General features: G+C 39.9%; 1 protein-coding gene across 3 annotated transcripts; it reads left to right on the top strand.

The window, feature by feature from the left end:
* LOC101136743 (solute carrier family 35 member F5-like) lies at nt 1–18,477 on the top strand. Of its 3 annotated transcripts, none has more exons than XM_055378653.2 (6): nt 1–20; nt 4,739–4,906; nt 7,889–7,976; nt 10,909–10,973; nt 13,053–13,157; nt 17,068–18,477. In XM_055378653.2, exons 2-6 carry the CDS (start codon nt 4,843–4,845, stop codon nt 17,127–17,129), a joined length of 384 nt encoding a protein of 127 aa, XP_055234628.1. In that variant the 5' UTR covers nt 1–20; nt 4,739–4,842; the 3' UTR covers nt 17,130–18,477. The 3 variants fall into 3 exon arrangements, with proteins under 3 accessions (XP_055234628.1, XP_055234625.1, XP_055234624.1); XM_055378650.2 differs by lacking the exon at nt 1–20 and adding an exon at nt 488–2,509; XM_055378649.2 differs by lacking the exon at nt 1–20 and having other exon boundaries at nt 2,516–4,906.
* The last annotated feature ends 14 nt before the right edge of the window (nt 18,478–18,491 follow it).

Below are 18,491 nucleotides of genomic sequence, written 5' to 3' on the forward strand. Positions count from 1 at the left end.
CCGGGCCTGCCTCCCAGCAAGTAAGCAAGCTCTTTTGGCTCAACTCCTGCCCAGCTCCCAACCGCCTTTGTAGGTCCCGAACTTTCTCCAGCCAAGTTCTTCGGGCCTAATTCCTGCCGCCCGGTGGCCTGTACGGGCCCAGTAATGGTTGGAGAGTGGCCTCTGCAGGTCCCACTCTTGCCTCCCAGGGGCCTCTCCAGGCCCAGCTCTTGCCCCCACGGCGGCCTCCCGGGGCCAAGTCCCTGCCTGCCTCCCAGCAGCCTGTGTGCAGCCCAGCTCCTCCCTCACGGTGGCGTGTTGATGCCCATGCCTCTGGTACCCTGCCCAGAGGCATGAGCCCCTGCCACACACTGGCTCCTCCCACGCTGAGAGAGGTCAGCATGAGCCCCTTGCCTCACACCGGCCCCTCCCACGCTGAGAGAGGTCAGCGTGAGCCCCTGCCTCAACAGGCCACCGTGAGGGAGGAGCAGGGTCGCACGCAGGCTGCTGGGAGGCAGGCAGCGACTTGGGCCTGGGAGGTCGTGGTGGGGCGAGAGCTGGGTCTGGAGACACCCCTGGGAGGCAACAGCGGGGCCTACAGACTCTGTTCTCCAGCCGGAGCTGGTACTGTTCAGGTACTGGGAGGCGGGATGTGGGTCTGAAGAGCTTGGTTGCAGAAACTTCGGGGTGTACAAACGCAGGCGGGAGCTGAGCCAAAAAAGCTTGTTTGCTGGGAGGCGGGAGATGCAACCAGGAGAAACAGCTGTGCCTGCAGAGGCCGCCATGTGGGAGGCGGAGGCCGGGCCTCCTCAAATCGGCCTCTCCAGACCCACTTGCAGCCTCCCGGCGTCCTCTCCGGGCCCAGCTCTTCCTCCCGGCTGTGTCTCCAGGCCTGACTCTGGCCTCCCAACAACGTCTTTGGACTCAGCTCCTGCCCAGCTCCCAGCGGCCCTGGTAGGCCCACCACTTCCCGAAGCCAAGCTCCCCAGGCCCAGCTCAGGCCTCATGGTGGCCTCTCCAGGCTCAGCTCCTGCCCTCCAATGGCAAGGTCAGTGGGCTCCTCTAGGCCCAGCTTGGGCCTCCCGGCGGCCTCTGCAGGCCCAAGTCGTCGTCAAGTCGGCCTGAAATTGGGCCCGGAAGAGCAGCAAGTCGGCCTCCCCGGGCCCAGCTCCGTCCTCTCGGTGGCCTCTCCAGGTGCAAAACTTCCTCGAGTCAGCCTCTCCAGGCCCAGCTCCTCCTGCCTCCCAGTGGCCTCTTTCAGCCCAGACCAGCTCATGGCTCTTGGCGGCCTTCCCAGGCCCCGCTTTTGACTTTTGGTGGCCTCTTCAGGCCCAGAACTTGACCTCCAGTGGGCCTTTGCAGGCCCGGCCTCCTGCCTCTCGAAGGCCTGCATGGGCCCGGAGTCACAGCGGACTCACAGCGGACTCTCCATGCCCAGCTAGCTCTCGCCTCATTGCGGCCTCCCGAGTCCAAAGCTCCTGCCTCTCGGCTGCTTCGGCAGGCCCAGCTCCCGCCTGCCAGTGGCCTCTTTAGGCCCAGCTCATTCCTCACAACGGCCTTCCCAGGCCCCGTTTTTCCCTTCCGGCAGCCTCTTGGCCTCTAATTTGTTTATCTTTTGTGTATAAATCCCAAAATATTGAATTTTGGAATATTTCCACCATTATGTAAATATTTTGGTAGGTGATTTATTTGGGGTGAGTTTCTGCACCAAGCCCGAATTTTTTATTTTATTTTACTTATTATTTGGTGTTAAATAGGTTTAATGACGGTCATGGCAACTTTTTGGCACAATGAAAAATATCGCCCATGATCAACGTGTTCTGTTCTGGGGAAGGGGGCAAAGGCAGGGTGAATCACTTTCTTAAAAAGTATAGCTCAAGTTGGGAGTGCAGAGGGAATGGGGAGAAAACCCTCCCACTGCCTGTGTCAAAGTGCAGGAGCCCCCACCCCCATACTCACCTGAGTCCAGCCCCTCTGGGGAAAGAAGGGGTGCATGAACTCCCCCTAGTCCGCAGGCACCTCCCTGTGGCCCAAGGCCCTCTTCACACTCCATCTTGTAGCCCCTACAGGAGCTATTTTCCGAAAAGTGAAAAGCTCTGAAGGTCCCACAATTCATGGTATGTACACCTCCCTCACCAGGGGCTGCAAAGTGGCCTGGAGCTCCATACTGAGTAGAAGTCTTTGGGCCAGAGTCAGCATCTGGCTGACGGTCCGGATATCCTGGTTGGAGTGACCCTGGTGCTCCCTGCCAGGGCCTGGTGCCGCTTGCTGAAGATCATGACCGCCACTCATGGGCCACCGGATGTGGTCCTTGTCCCATTTGTTGGGGCTGCGTCCATCCTTCTCAGAAGATGAGTCCTGTTCCTTGCGCAGGGCACTGAGGGACTGGGCCTGACATCATCTGAGTGGTAGAGGCAACTGGGTGTCAGGAGACATGATGGAGAGGAAAGCATCATCATGGTCATTCTCTGTCTCACTGTTCAGCAGGGACTCCCCTGAGGGGCCCAGGGCTCCTCCTCCATGGTGGGAGGTGAGCTTTTACCAGGTTCCACCACCCCCAAAGTGTGTGGGGTTGCGGGCCCTGGGCTTTCAGGGCAGGTGGCTCCAGGTGGCCGCCCAGGGTCAACACTCCCTGTCCCACCTGGTGGACGCTCATGAGCAACAGCTGCCAACTTGACAGGTTGTTTTCTTTGGTTGGAGGCCACTGAGTGACTGGCAGGTTGCTGGGCCTCATGTGGCTGCAGGGAGGGGTGAGGAAGGGGATGGAGTACCAGGGGAACACGGCCGCAGAGTGACCTTCCACATTCCTCCACACGAACATGCTGACGCCACGGGAGGCCTCACTGAACGCAGGCCTGGGGGCCGAGTACTTGGTCTGGGCAGGGGGTTCCTGGCAGGGGCTCACACCTCCTCACCCCCTCCTCAGCCAAGGTGGCTTGGGCCCAGAGAAGGGGAGGTTGGAGAGGAGCAGAAGGCCAGGCCTCAAGTTTTGTTTTTTTTGTTTGTTTTGTTTTTTGTTTTTGAAATGTAGTTTGACTCTTGTCACCCAGGCTGGAGTGCAGTGGCACGATCTCAGTGGCCTTCATACCTGGCTAATTTTTTGTATTTTTACTGGGGGTGGGGTTTTGCCATGTTGGCCAGGCTGGTCTTGACCTCCCGACCTCAGGTGATCCACTCACCTCAGCCTCCCAAAATGGGATTACAGGCATGAGCCACCGCTCCCAACTTCATTCATTTTTACTTGAAAAACTCCATTAAGCATTTTTTTAAGGTAGACCTAGTGGTCCTGAATGCCCTCAGCTTTGTTTGTCGAGGAAGCACGTTATTTCTTTTTTCTTTCTGAAGGACAGCTTTGTCAGACATAGTATTAGTTGCTGGCAGTTTTTTTCTTTCAGCACTTTGAATGTATTATTCGATTCTGTCCTGACCTGCAAAGTTTCTTTAACTTTTGACTATTTGATTATATTGTGACTTGGTGAGTATCTATTTGGTTTGAACCTCTTTAGGAATCTTTAAGCTTCATGGATTTAGATGTGTAAATCTTTCCCATGATTTAGGCAGTTTTCAGCCATTCTTTAAATAAGCTTTCTTCTCCTTTCTCTACTTTCCTTCCCAAACTCCCATAACCTGACAATGGTTTGCCTAATGGTGTCTTGTTGGCTTTCTTTTGTCTGTCTCTTTTTTTTTTCTTTTTTTTTTTTTGAGACAGAGTCATGCTCTGTCACCCAGGCTGGAGTGTAATGTGTGGTCTCGGCTCACATTGCACTCCAACCTCCGCCTCCTGGGTTCAAGCGATTCTCCTGCCTCAGCCTCCCAAGTAGCTGGGACTACAGGTGTGTGCCACCACACCCGGCTAATTTTTGTATTTTTAGTAGAGATGGGGCTTTGTCATGTTGGACAGGCTGGTCTTGAACTCCTGACCTCTTAATCTGCCTGCCTCGGCCTCCCAAAGTGTTGGGATTACAGGCTTGAGCCACCACACCCAGCCTTCTTTTCTCTTTTTTATTCTTTTTTTCTTTGTCCTCTGACTGGATAATTTCAGAAGATCTATATTGAAGTTTACAGATTCTCTCTCCTGTTGAAGTTTACTATTTTGTTATATCACCCAGTCTGGTCTTGAACTCCTGGGCTCAAGAGATCCTCCCACCTTGGCCTCCCAAAGTGCTGAGTTTACAAGCATGAGCCACTGCATCCAGTCAGTCCCAGCACTTTGGGAAGCTGAGGTGGGAGGATCACTTGAGCTTAGGAGTTTGAGACCAGCCTGGGCAACGTACTGAGAACTTGTCTCTATATTAAAAAAAAAAAAAGTCTTTGGGAGGCCAAAGCGGGAGGATCACCTGAGGTCAGGAGTTCGAGACCAGCCTGGCCAACATGGCAAAACCCCATCTCTACTAAAAATACAAAAATTAGCCAGGTGTGGTGGCACACGCCTGTAGTGGTGGTGCATGCCTGTAGTCCCAGCTACTCAAGAGGCTGAGGCAGGAGAATCACTTGAACTGGGAGATGGAGGTTGCAGTGAGCTGAGATCGCACCAGTGCACTCCAGACTGGGCAACAGAGTGAGACTCCATCTTATAAAAGGAAAAAAGAAGAAAAGAAAAATTCCATATCTGAGTGTTTACTCCTGAGTTTTTGAGATTGTTATTAAGATCGTGCTCTACTGTGATGATTTGGGTTTGTTTGATAATCAGAAAAAAGCATATTCTTTTGGGTGTTCAGCCACACTGCTTTGGTGTCACAACTGCACATTGGTTTCACAGCTGCAGGACAAATTCGAGCATCTTAAAATGATTCAACAGGAGGAGATAAGGAAGCTCGAGGAAGAGAAAAACAACTGGAAGGAGAAATCATAGATTTTTATAAAATGAAAGCTGCCTCTGAAGCACTGCAGACTCAGCTGAGCACTGATACAAAGAAAGACAAACATCGTAAGAAGCAATAGTTTCTCCTACTATTCTGAGAGCCTTATCATTCTACATCCCATCTTCCTGTGAGATTGTCTTTGTAGCATTTAACTCTAATTGCAGTTCTCTTTTTAAAAATTGGCTTGCTTATTGTATATTTTCCCCAACTAAAGCGTGAACTCCTAGCAGGTCGTGGTGGCTCATGCCTGTAATCTCAGCACTGTGGGAGGCTGAGGTGGGTCGACTACCTGAGGTCAGGAGTTCGAGACCTATTTAGATAGGCATGTGAAATTATCTAGGAAATCAAAGGATTGCAGATGGAATCAGAACCACGTTGCCACAGTTTCATTCTGGCTTCAGCCTTGAGTACAGTATGGACTGAATGGAGACTACTAGGCTCTCAGCCATCTGCTGCGTTCTGGTAGTGCTCTACAATCATGTGTCTCTACTACTTCTTTTCAATGTAAATACTAGTGTAAAACTACTCAGCCACAAGCTCTGAGAGAGATCGAGAGATGTCCTTCTCTTAATAGAGATAAGTCATTTGGTGGAATAACTCTTCGAGTCAACCAGTGTAAGTAACAGAGACACCAAAAACCAGCTATTAGTTTAGTTTGCTTGACCCAGCAATCTACCTCTTAGTATATGCTTTGGTGACACTCATGTACTTATGCACCAGGTGGCAGGTGTGTACTAGAATTAAGATATTCATAGTAGCATTGTTTCAGATAGTAAAAAAGTGTTATCCACAAAAAAATGGATGAATTATCAGTGAAAATTACTGAACTTTGGACACACACACATCCTGCCAACCGTCATCAAAAAAAGTATTATTTCTTATTCTCCATCCTAACCTAGATAAGTGGAAGAGAAGAAAGAATTTTTTAAAAAAAGTCCTGATAGCTGGAAAACTTCCTTCACTGTATCCAAAGTTATGAGAACTCTTTGGGTTGTGTCTCCAAACTGAGATTCAGAAAAGCAATCACAATTAATCAATAAATTATCATTTTCATAGGACATTTCTAAATTTCCAAAGTGAATATAGCCTTTTATTTTTCAATCCAGCTAGCTAGCTAGGTCCATCCATATCCATGCACATCATCTGGTTTAATAGATTTCTCATTATGCTGTATTCATCTGTATATATTCTAATGTTGGAGAATTTTCTCAAATTTAAATATGATTTAGATAAACTTAACAGAGTGTCAGCAGTACTTAGATAAAGCAATTTTTTTTTTTTTTTGAGAAATGGTCTCTCTGTCACCTAGGCTGAAGTGCAGTGAGGGAGTTATGCCTCACTGCAGCCTCAACCTCCCAGGCTCAAGTAATCCTCCCACCTCAGCCTCCTGAGTAGCTGGGATTACAGGTGTGCACTACCATGCCTGGCTAATTTTTGTATTTTTTTTTGTAGAAATGGGGTTTCACTGTGTTGCCCAGGCTGGTCTTTCTGGGCTCAAGCAATCCACCCACCTCAGCCTCCCAAAGTACTGGGATTACAGGCATGAGCCACTACATGCAGCCTAGATAAAGCAAATTTTTAAATTGATTTGATACTTTATTTTACTCATAAAAAAAAACCTGAATGCTAATTGTTAACCAACTATTGTTAAATTTTAAGGGCAATTGGGTAGCATGGTCTTAGGTCTGATTATAAATGTTTGTCTTTTTTGGGAGCCTGTGATTTTTTCAATGCAAAGCAGCTTTTAAAACATCTTGTGAGAACGGTATTTAGGAGGAGAACAAAAAAGGGAATTCTGAATTGTAATGACAGATGTAAACATGTCTTTCATTAGGGTTCACTTTGGTTTTCTTTTTCTTTAGTGGTTTTTGGCAAATTTGTCATATCAAGAAGCACTTTCAGACACACAAGTTGCTATAGTTAATATTTTATCTTCAACTTCCAGTAAGAAATTTGTCTTTAAAAATCTGCATTATAAATCAGTGTATGTATTTCTGTTATATATATGTGTACATGTACAACATTTTAATCTTGTTATAGCTTCTTACATTAGTTCTAATATACATTAGTCTGTTATAACTGCCTTTTAATCTGTATACAGTCAGGTGCTGCATATGATGTTTCAGTCTACAACAGACTGCATATACGATGGTGGTCCCATAAGATTATAATACTGTATTTTTACTGTACCTTTTCTATGTTTAAATATGTTTGGATACACAAATACTTACCATTGTGCTACAGTTGCCTACAGTATTCAATACAGTAGCATGCCATACAAGTTGGTAGCCTACAAGCAATAGGCTTATAGCATATAGCCTATCTGTGTAGTAGGCTATACCATTTAGGTTTGTGTGAGTATGCTCTATGATGGTGGCACAAGGATGACATTGCCTAACGACACACATTTTCTCTATATTTATCCCTGTTGTTAAGCATGACTGTAGTTTCATGCCTTAGCCTGTGCTATTTATGTTCCTTCAAATACTTTACAATATTTTTTATATAACAACATATTACAGTTTTATAGGCTGGCCTTTTGTATTGTAGTTGCCTTTCCCTTCACACATCCTTTCCAGAGATCTTTTTCTAGACCCTTTGGCTAAAATTTAATTGCTTATTTCAGAACTATAATTTGCCCTATGATAGGTGTTTTATTTTTAAGATTGAATCACCTTTCAAATCTGGAAGACAAAAGTATTTTTAAAGCTATAAAAGTAACTTTAGGGACACAGGCTTGATTATGATGAAGTCAGCTTGTTACTCTGAATAAGATTTAAGTTTCTTATTAGTTTAAAATAAATAGGACTGTACTTGATCTGTACTGTTGAAATAAACATGGTTTAGTTTGGAGGCTATTTTATGCATGAACTTTAAACATTTCAGTCTAGTCATTACTTAACTGCAGTCATTTTCTTAGTTAAGAGTGACAAAAATAATTTGAAAGGTAGGTATATAATTTGCTTATTTAAACAATGAAGTTGGTAGTAAAAATGTTGACAGTATTTAAACTCATGTACCATTTTTAAATTCTTTTCTCCTCATAGGACTTTTTACCTTAATCCTTGCTGCAGTATTTCCAAGTAAGAGTGGAGATAGATTTACCCTTTCTAAACTATTAGCTGTAATTTTAAGGTAAGCATATAGTGTGATAGCTAGTTTACTCTGCTTAAAAATACAATATTACAATTTCTGATAGTGGCACCAGGGTAGTTTGTATTGTAAGAGCAAAGAAAGATGTGGATAAAAGAAGGCTTTAAGTGGACATGATGCTACTTAGCCCTGTCACATCCTGCACTAGGTTTCTAAACCTTCCTGGGTAGGGTAACCAGAGGGAAAACCCCAAGGCTGCTTTGGTTCCCATTCATGTGTCTGCAGACTCATCAAGTATTGGACTGACGTTCACACTTAATGTGGCAGCTTAATCCTCATAATCTCCCAAGTTTCTATTTCTTCTTCTTAAGGCAATTTCCCCTCTTTGTTTTGATTTTTATTTCTCCTTTTTCTACTTCTCTTAGAAAGCTAACATTCAGTTTTCTCTAATTGTCTAAGCCTCAGGTGATGTTTCAGTTATTTTCTGTATAATTCATTTGGCAGTTTTGCACTACTGCATAATATGAGTGTTGCTGATAACTATACTTAAATATTTTAATTTAACTTTGTGTATGTTTGTCTTGTCTTCCCTACTGGTTTGTAAACCCTTGAAGACCATAGCCTTGTTTTATATTTGTGTCATCAAAGACCTAGCATAGGGCTTTGCCCATAGACAGTATTGAAAAAAGATGTGTTGGTTTAATAAAACTTATTTTATGAAACAAAATCAGAGAAGGTAGCAGGATGATTTGATGGAGAGTAGTGTTTCTTGGTTATCAAAGCTGAGATTGAAAAAGAGCTCTGCTGTTTGCCCTGGGGCAGTTTCCTTAAACTCTGAAAGGATTTCCTAGTTGAGAAAATGATATTATCTATTTTACCTTGCAGCCTTGTTTTAAAGTTTAGTGGTAATAGCTATGAAGTGTCTGGTATTGGGCAATCATAGAAGACTGGTAGCTCTTAATATTAAATGTTTTTCTTTTTTAGTTATAAGGGTAAATTAACCACGGTTGCTCCAATGGGCAGCTGGTTGATCCAACTAATTTATCATTTAGACTTTATGGCCACTAGGGATTTATTCTTTTACATGGCTTACTAATGTTTTAAGCCGAGCAAATTTTTGCATTAGGGAAATATGTTTGTATTGGAGAAGTAAATGAGGTTTTATTTAACTTTATTTAAAATATGTGCTAATTTATAACTTTTCTTCGTGGTATCTTAATAAAGACTTGATAAAGAAGGAAATGGATATAAAATATTGAACTTGTAAGTATTTTGACAGAGTACATTACTTCTTCTCATTAAAGTAGGTAGACGAACAGAGGTTGGCAAACTATGTTGGGTCAGCTGCTGGTTTTGTAAATCAGATTGTATTAGAACACAGCCACTCTCATCTATTTGCAAATTGTCTATGGCCATTTTAGCACTACAGAGGCAGAGCTGAATTGCAATACCATGTGGCCCAGAAGCCTAAAATATTTACTATCCGTACCTTTAAAAAAAAGTGCTACTTAGAAATTTTTTGAGTAAGTATATGTTCTTAAGAATTATGTATTAAACATTGTTTAATATTTTGTTTTGAATTGGCGTTTTACTAAGAGATTCAATTTCTGAGACTATAAAAAGAATTTTACATAGCAACAATCTTGAAGGGAATCTAAGCAAAGAAATCTCATTTCATCAATTGAGAGACAAGAGTGTGGCCTCAAGCCAAACAACTTGGAATCCAATCCCATCTCCATCATTACTAGTTTTGAGATCTTGAACAAGTTCCTTACATTTCTGTGCCAATTTTCTCATCTGTATATTGGGGATAATAATAGGATTTCTCTCATAGGATTATTATGAGGATTAAATGAGTAGGAGTTCTAAAGTGCTTGGAACAATGTCTGATACACAACAGGAGGTGCTCACTATATTTAGCCATTATCATAATCTTCATCTTTTAAATGGAAACAAAATCCCTGGTTTCTAATATATTGTGGATACTCAATAAATAATAGCTGAATCTGAATATGAACAGTGATTATTACAGAAAATTGTGATGATTTAATTGAAGGGTTTGCATATTTAATGTGAGGACTACACTTGAGTTCTGATGACATCTTTCCGTAAGGGAATACATATTTTCTTTCATCTTCCTCTCCCACTGCCACACTGGTCTTTCTCATCAGGGTGAGAGAATTAGGCTAATTTTTTTTTAATTAGCAATATCTCATCTACTTGAAAACGTGTTACAATTTATAAGATTCATAGAAATAGACAATGTAAAGAGTTCCCTGAGGACAGGAACCACATCTGTATTGTTCACTTCTGTAACCCAGTGCTTTGCCCATATTAGATGCCCAGAAAATAACAATTGAGTTTATGAATGACCTCTGATATCTCTACATCCTTAATTCAGTCTTATTTTTATCCACTAAAATCATGAGATTAGTGAAATTGTTTAAGCACGTAAGGATAGTTTTACTGTTAATTTAGATTTCACCAATAAGCAAGAGTAGTACCATTGGTGGATTTATATGGGTTTGATATATTTGTATAATCCAAAAGAAAGATTGGAAAGGGATGACAAGTTGGTTAATTCATTCTTAACTGAAAGACAGTGGATAGCATAGCACATAAAAGCACTGGACTCTGGAGTAAAACTGCCTGTATTTCAGTCTCGGCTATGTGATCTTGGTCAAGTTACCTTACCTCTTTATGTATTAGCTTTCACATGTAAAATGGGAATGGCAGTAATAAGACTTCCTTATAAGGTATAATATTGTACATTTTGTGAGGATTAAATGAGTTAATACAAATATAACACTATATTATATTGATATTGTTAGATATTATTATTGAAATTGCTAAATTATTTGATAGTTTTACCCAAAGTTGAGATTAGTCTTGATCACTTATAAATAATTTTTATCTTTATGATTAGCCTTTTCAGAATTCTTTAGCTCATCATTAATGACTGTTATTCTCATAGCATTGGAGGTGTTGTACTGGTAAACCTGTCAGGGTCTGAAAAATCTGCTGGAAGAGGTACAATAGGTAAGTACTTGACTCTGGATTCTCTCTGTTAGAGTAAACAAGAAAGTTACATGTGCGTGCTCATGTGCACAGATGAACGTACGAAGGGTAGGCACTAGCAGGGTGTTTTTTTTTTGAACTTTTCCTTTGGAAATAACATAAAAAAATGCGTAAATAGTTTAGTGAATTCTCATAGCCTTCACCCAGATTTTTCAAATGTTAACAACTTACATAAATATTATACAGTTATAAAAATCAGAAATTAACGTTGATTATGATACTGTTATCTATAAAGCCTTTTCAAATTTTGCCATTTTTTCCACTAATGTTCTTTTTCTGATCCAGGATCATTTATTGCATTTAATTGTCGTGTTTCCTTAGTTTCCTTTAAATGCAGAAGTGTTCCTCAGTCTTCTTGTCTTTTATGACCTTGACACTTTTGTAGGGTACCACCTAGTTGGTTTGTAGAATGTTCCTCAATTTGCATTTGTCTGACATTTTCTTTGGTTAAATTGAGGTTGTGCATTTTTGGTAAGAATATAATGGAAGTGATATTGTTTCCTGATCAGCGCATTCTACCAAAAGGCACATGATATTGATTTGTCCTGTTGCTGGTAATGTTAATTTTAAGGTGGTTAAAATTAACCACCCTACTCCAGTGTAAAGTTACTAATATTTCCCACTGTAAGTAATAAGCATCTTGTGGGGGATACTTTGAGGCTATACAAATTTCCTGTTGCTGTCATATCTTCACCCACGAATATTGTCATTTACTCTTGATTCTTGATTCATAGTTACTTCTATGGTGAACACTTAGATTTTGATCCATTGCTTAGACTTAACAAAAACAAAAGTAATCAGAACCTAGCTGGGCTGAGCATGGTGACTCATGCCTGTTATCCCAGTGCTTTGGGAGGCCAAGGTGGGAGGATCGCTTGAGGCCAGGAGTTCAATACCAGCCTGGGCAGCATAGTGAGACCTCATAATAAAAAATAAACCTAGATTAATTATTTCTCTTTGAATACTTCTTTAGATATTTGAGGTTTATTGAATAGAACAATGCTTTCTGAATTATTCCTAGCTACTACCCAGTGAGCTGTGCTTTGAACCTCCTCACCTCTTTCTCACCCAGAGCAGCTTTGTGTATATAAAACAATGTATGTATTTGGTATGTGCATGTGTATGCAAGATTTTGTTGACAGGCTTTTCCTTAGCTTTAAAAAAAGTTTGAAAATAATAAAAAAAATGTAATAAAACATTCGTCTTTTGAATAATTGATTAAAGTATTGAATATGACCACTTGGCAGAACATTATTTAGCTGTTTAGAAAAGTTTAAATGTTTTTGAGAGTTAATAAAGAGAATCAGTATTTATTATTCATGTACTGTGAGATCTGTATTATGTTAGCTATTTCGGAACATTAAAAAGTATAAATTATGTGTTTGCAGTTTTCAAGGAGTTCTTGATTTGGAACAATATGAGATTTATAAAATGAAGCTACTAGGGATTAAACTAATACCATACTTGACAATAGTAAGTATTGTCTAAAACAGAAGACAGGACAGAAATACAGCCGATTAGAAAGAGGATGCTTTGTGGAAGAAATGGAACTTTAACAGAGCCTTTAAGATGGGAGTGGTAGTGCAATACATATTAAGAATGGTATATGGGGGTAAGGAAGACAATACAAGCAACAGCTTAGTGATGGAAAAAAACATTTGTTAAGTTGGAAAATGCCAGGTGTCAAGATTGTTTATGTAGGGTAAAATAAGAAACATGCATTTCTAAATTAAAAACAAAGTGTTACTTTGGAGTTGTATTATTATAATATGTATAGGTTTTGGTCGGATCATTGAGGTGAATGCTTTTGCATTTATTTGTTAACACATTAAACTCCTTCCTGTACTCCTAGAAGACTTGGATGGGGTAGGCTATACCTTTTCATTATATATCTTTATATCAATATAAAGGTGATTTATATCATTATATATCTTTTCACTTTTGTATATTCTTGCAATATTATCTGACACATTATTGGATTTTAAGCGTATATTGAATGAGCTAATGAGTGATTGCTTTAAATCACGTCCATTTTTACAGGTTCCATTTGGTCTCTTGCTGGAGCCATGCTCTATGCTGTCTATATTGTTATGATTAAGAGAAAAGTATATAGAGAAGACAAGTTGGATATTCCAATGTTCTTTGGTAAGAATATATGTAACTTGGGAGGCTATTTACTCTAAATGATTAACACAGGGTTTTGCTTTTGTTTTTTGGAGGGAATAGGGAAGCCTTTTTTTTTCTTCCGTATGATTCTTTAAAACCATTTAAAGATTATGAAGGCCAGTCCCAATGTTTTCCTTACTTTATCCTGCATAGTTGTGCACCTATGAGGGAGTGCCCGTCTCCTCAGTGTGAGACAGAAAGAAACTCCTAACACTTTTTTCAAATTGATGTCTTCAGACTGCAAGTCAGATATTTATCTCACTGATAGGACAGATTTATGCTCTTATAAGCATGTGAGAGTTTACCTGCTGTATTTTACATTTTGCCATTTTTGAATAGTTAGCAAAGGACTGGGGAGACTGCCCCCGAATTATATGTTTAATGCTGTCGCAGTCTATGTACTTATGTACGTTAAAAATTGTGGGCCATTTAAATGCTTTTCATTTGCATTTTATCTTTAAGACACAGACACTTTTATAACATAGATTCATTCTCAAATTACCCAATTATAGTTTCTGGATATGGTTTATAAATTTTCCTTTGCCTGACATCAGTTCAGGAAAGAACTTGCGATATCTGTAGGACTACAGATGAAGAACACATTGACAAGATAATCTTTCAAAAGATATCTGAATATAAATAGATAAAGAAGCTCCGTGATAAGAGTTCAAAGTGCAGCTTACAAGGAGTCAGGAGACCTGGAATCCAGCTGTTGTAACTTTATTTATCTCACAGGCATCTGAAATATGAGGAAATTGGACTAGAGGAATGGCCTCTAAACTGTGATTTAGGGAATAGGTAGGCTTCTGGGATGGTTGGAAGGAAATACAGTTGCATGCAGGGGTCTAGTTCTTGGACTCCTTTGCTGCTTCACCTGTGGAACAGCTCTACTTTGTTGAGCATTTTGCATTAGAATTTAATTTATAGTAAAGATTTTTCTTATGGCTGGGCATTGTGGCTCACGCCTGTGATCCCAGCACTTTGAGAGGCTGAGGCAGGAGGACTGCTTGAAGCCAGGGATTCAAGATCAGCCTGGGCAACATAGGGAGACTGCATTTCTATTTAATTTTTTTTTAAAAAAGACTATTTTAAAACTATTTTAAAACTAAAAATAGATTAAATACTTGTACCTAAAGACTAACAAAAATAAAATGTTTGAAAAGCCATGAGGCTGAATGATTGCTTAAATTCTTTTTAAATATAGAATTCAAGAAATATAGCATAATAGCCAGGTTTGGTTACATGTGTTTGTAATCCCAGCTGCATGAGAGGCTGAGGCAGGAGAATCACTTGAGTCCAGGAGTTCGAGTCTGCAGTGAGCTATGATTGTGTCTCTGCACTCTAGCCTGGGTAACAGAGTAAGATGCTGTCTCTTAAAAAAGAAAAGATAATTTTAATGATATTTTATTTGAGAGTCATAGAAAATTTTATTTGGAATGGAATAAAATGCTAGTTTTTTTTAGTGTTATAGGTAGATGGTTGGGTCAGTGGTACTTTTTAAAAATTTATACATTGACAACTTGCAAGAAAAATTGCTTAATTTACTCATATTAGGGAGAGTGCATATAGACATGTGGCTTGTGTTGGTCCATTTCATATGTGATGTGATATGTAAAGCAATATTGATCTGCCCTGGGCTTTAGAATAGACAGGATTTGGAGAAGTTAGGATTGGGATGTTGGGGGCTCTTCAGGCAAGGGAGTGTGAGCAGAGGCTTAACAGGGAGCAGTGAGTAGATCTGAATGATTGTGCTGGAACTTCGCTTTGTGGAAGAAGAACAGAAAGGCATGTGGCGCCAGATTCTGGGCAGTCGAGGGAATAGGTGGGGTCATTGGGACTTTTGTCTCTAGGTCAAAGGATGTTAATTTATGTGGGATTTCATAGACTCAGCACTTCAGGGACTAGAAAATAGATTTAGATCTTGGTAATGTCACATTTTGGTGTTTCATTAAAACAACTTTGTAATGTTATTTAAGCATTTTAGGTCATGTGTCCTTGCTGTATATGTGTTCTTTTGTTGTTGTTTTTTTAATCAATAGATGTAAGTTGGTGTATTAGTCTGTTTTCACACTGCTATAAAGAACTACCTGAGACTGGGTAATTTATAAACAAAAGAGGTTTAATTGACTCACAGTTCTGCATGGCTGGGGAGGCCTCAGGAAACTTACAATCATGACGTAAGGTGAAGGGGAAGCAAGGCATGTTTTACACACTGGCAAGAGAGAGAGAACTTGAGAAGAGGGAACTGCCAAACACTTTAAAACCATCAAATCTTGTAAGAACTCACTATGATGGGAACAGCATGGGGGAAACCACCCCCACGATCCAGTCACTTCCCACCAGGTCCCTCCCTGACACGTGGGGATTACAAGTCAAGATGAGATTTGGGTGGGGACACAGAGCCAAATCATAATAGTTGGGCTCCCTAAAACAGGATATGAGATGGGGAATTTGTGTGGGTGATTTTTTGTGGGGAGTTCACTGAAGGAAAAACTTGCAGTGAAGGAAGCAAGATAGAGAAGGGGAAAGAACCGTGTGGCGCACAAGTATAACTGAGGTTTGGCCCAATTCATTGCAGGTACTGAGGCGGGGAGCAGAGGGAGAGCAGCTAATATGTCTGGGCCTTGAGTCGTGATGGCTGGCCTCGTAAAGCCTCCATCAGTTAGTCATGAGCTGCAGAAGATGGGGTGGAGTGGAGGGTGGGAACTTGCTGGGAAAGGCAGACTTATTTGCCCCCCTTCACAGAAGTGGGGTGGCTGTGAGTCTTTAGCATCAGACAGAGAGTGGGTGCTCCTGCCCTGTTAAGATTTAACTAGGCATCCTAATGACTGGTTTATTATTTAGGTGACATAGTAAGTATCAATTATGTATCTACTGTAATTTAATTTTCTTTTAAGAAAGCTGTATAGTTACATAAATCATATAGCAAATTTGTGACATAAACTGTATAGGAAGTACAACAAAATTTATTATAGAATTGTAATCTTTTTTCTTTATATTCTTTACTTTTACATGTATATAGTCATATATAAACTTAATTTCTATAATAATATTAGCTAACTTTTATTAAGTGCTTACCATGTGCCAGATACTATGCTATATTTTATGTGTTTTGTCTAATCTTCCCAGAAACCTAATTAAATATTATTAAATGTTATTTTATGCTTATAGATTGGAAAACTGAGGCTTAAAGAGGTATAAGGCTTGCACTACTATTGAGTGATATATAGAGCTGGGATATATATAGCCTGGGACCCAGGCAGTCAGACTGCCGAGCACACACTTAACCACTATGTGGGATGGCTTTCCTTAATAACTAGTCAGTGGTACTTTGCTCATACGTTGAATAGCTCTTTGTGTGTACATACTTTCTCACTAACTAGTTAGAGGTCTGGGAATGCAGGAACCAAGAGTTTTATCTCCTTTGGAACCTTCTTCCATTATTTCTCGCAAAGCACAAGTGTTTTGGACATAAATAATTGAATCAGAGAGCAAACCATCTAATTCCTCAAAATTAATTTAGGCTGAGTACACAAACACATACATACCAGTTATTTCTTTTAAGTTCTAGGGCACTATATTATCAGTAGCTAAGGTTAACAACCCTTCTTGTTGAGTTGTCCTAAGTGGTTTATTCCATAGTAGTTGCTCCCATACAATGTGGATAGTTGAACTGAGTGATCACCAGTTGCTTCAGACAGTTTTTTTTTAATGGTGTTGAGCTATTCACAGGACTGACTTAAAAACAAACCAACAGAAGTTTTAGCTAAGGAAACCTCCCAGAGTGCTTTTGTGCAAAATCTAATTTTGATTTTAGAGTTAATAAGCTTCGAAAATAGAAAATAGAAATAAATCAATTTTAACTCTTGTCTCTTTTATACATGTTCAGGTCTTGTAGGTTTGTTTAATCTGCTGCTCTTATGGCCAGGTTTCTTTTTACTTCATTACTAATGGATATCCAAGCATATGAGGTATGTATGCCAAGTATGAGTGCATGAGTTCTAGTTGAGAATCCAGGAGATGGTGCTTATTTAAGAGGCTTTGGAATATCTGTTTGCTTGTTCATAGGTGTTTTTGTTTTATTTATTTTCAGGACCTTTCATATGGGTGAGCCAGATATGTAAACCTTAAACTGTGATTGATTTGAGATGTTAACATACTTTGATATGCTGTATATCCAATATACTGATATGCGATAATAAACTTAAAATAGTTTGAAGATAGTATCATGTATGGAGTTTGAGAGACCTTTCAAATAACAGAGCTTTATACTTAGTCCTATTTTTATTTAATAGAAATTTGAAATGAATAGAATGAATAAAACATAAGTGAATAAAATGAATTTTATTACATACCCATTGAAACTGTTAACTAGTTTTCCCTTGCAAAAGACTGCAACAGAAATAGACTTTTTTGTGGAGTCTTCCTTAATGCTCTGCCTATAGTGCTGTGTCTCCCTGCCCAGTTAAGAAATACCTATTTTCTTGGTATCCCCCATATCACTCTCTTTTGTGTAATACTTAAAGATTTACTTTGTATTGTAGTAATTTATGTTCTTATCTAAACTCCTTTGCTGATCTAAAATTCTTTAAAATCATAATCCATTTGCTCATTAATTTTTTCATCTTTAGTTATGTACATTTTAGATACTCGATTTTTTTAACCTTAACTATTAACAGATGACAAAAGGCTTTAGCCTTTAGCTAAATTGGATCCACCTTAACAGCTGGATTAAGTCAAACAGGCTTTATAATTCTACCTCCCAGGTTTTTTATTATAGTACTCTGCATGATAAACATCCAAGAACATATGCTGTATTTGACCCCGAATGCTCTTTTCACAGAGCAGCTAAGTAGTGGGAACCACAAGTACTTGTTTCCTTTACCTCATCAATAAGGACTCGTTGTTCAGCCTCTGTTCATTACTTCTAGTGACACTTTATTGAGAGATAGCCCCTTTTATTGCAGGACAGCATTATTAATTCTGACATATACTGAGCTAGATTTTACTTGCCTATAACTTCCATGGATTTGTAGTCCTAACGATATACATTATGGTTTTATCTTGGCTTATAATTCATTTTCTCCTTATATGCCCAAATTATCAGTCTTTATAAATGGCTCATCTGTCTCCATTGGGTGTAATATTTTCTTTCAATTCAACAAAATTGTATGCAGATAGATATTTCAAAATTTCATACCCACATTGATAATTCAAGGTGAAAATAAAGAGCTTACTTAGCTTTTGGTTAGGACAATTGTTAGAAAAATGGAAAACAACAAGAAAATATTTTTTAAGAATATTCAACTCTTT

The sequence above is a fragment of the Gorilla gorilla genome, chromosome 12, assembly GCF_029281585.2.
Source record: "Gorilla gorilla gorilla isolate KB3781 chromosome 12, NHGRI_mGorGor1-v2.1_pri, whole genome shotgun sequence".
In the NCBI taxonomy this organism is placed as follows: Eukaryota; Metazoa; Chordata; class Mammalia; order Primates; family Hominidae; genus Gorilla; species Gorilla gorilla.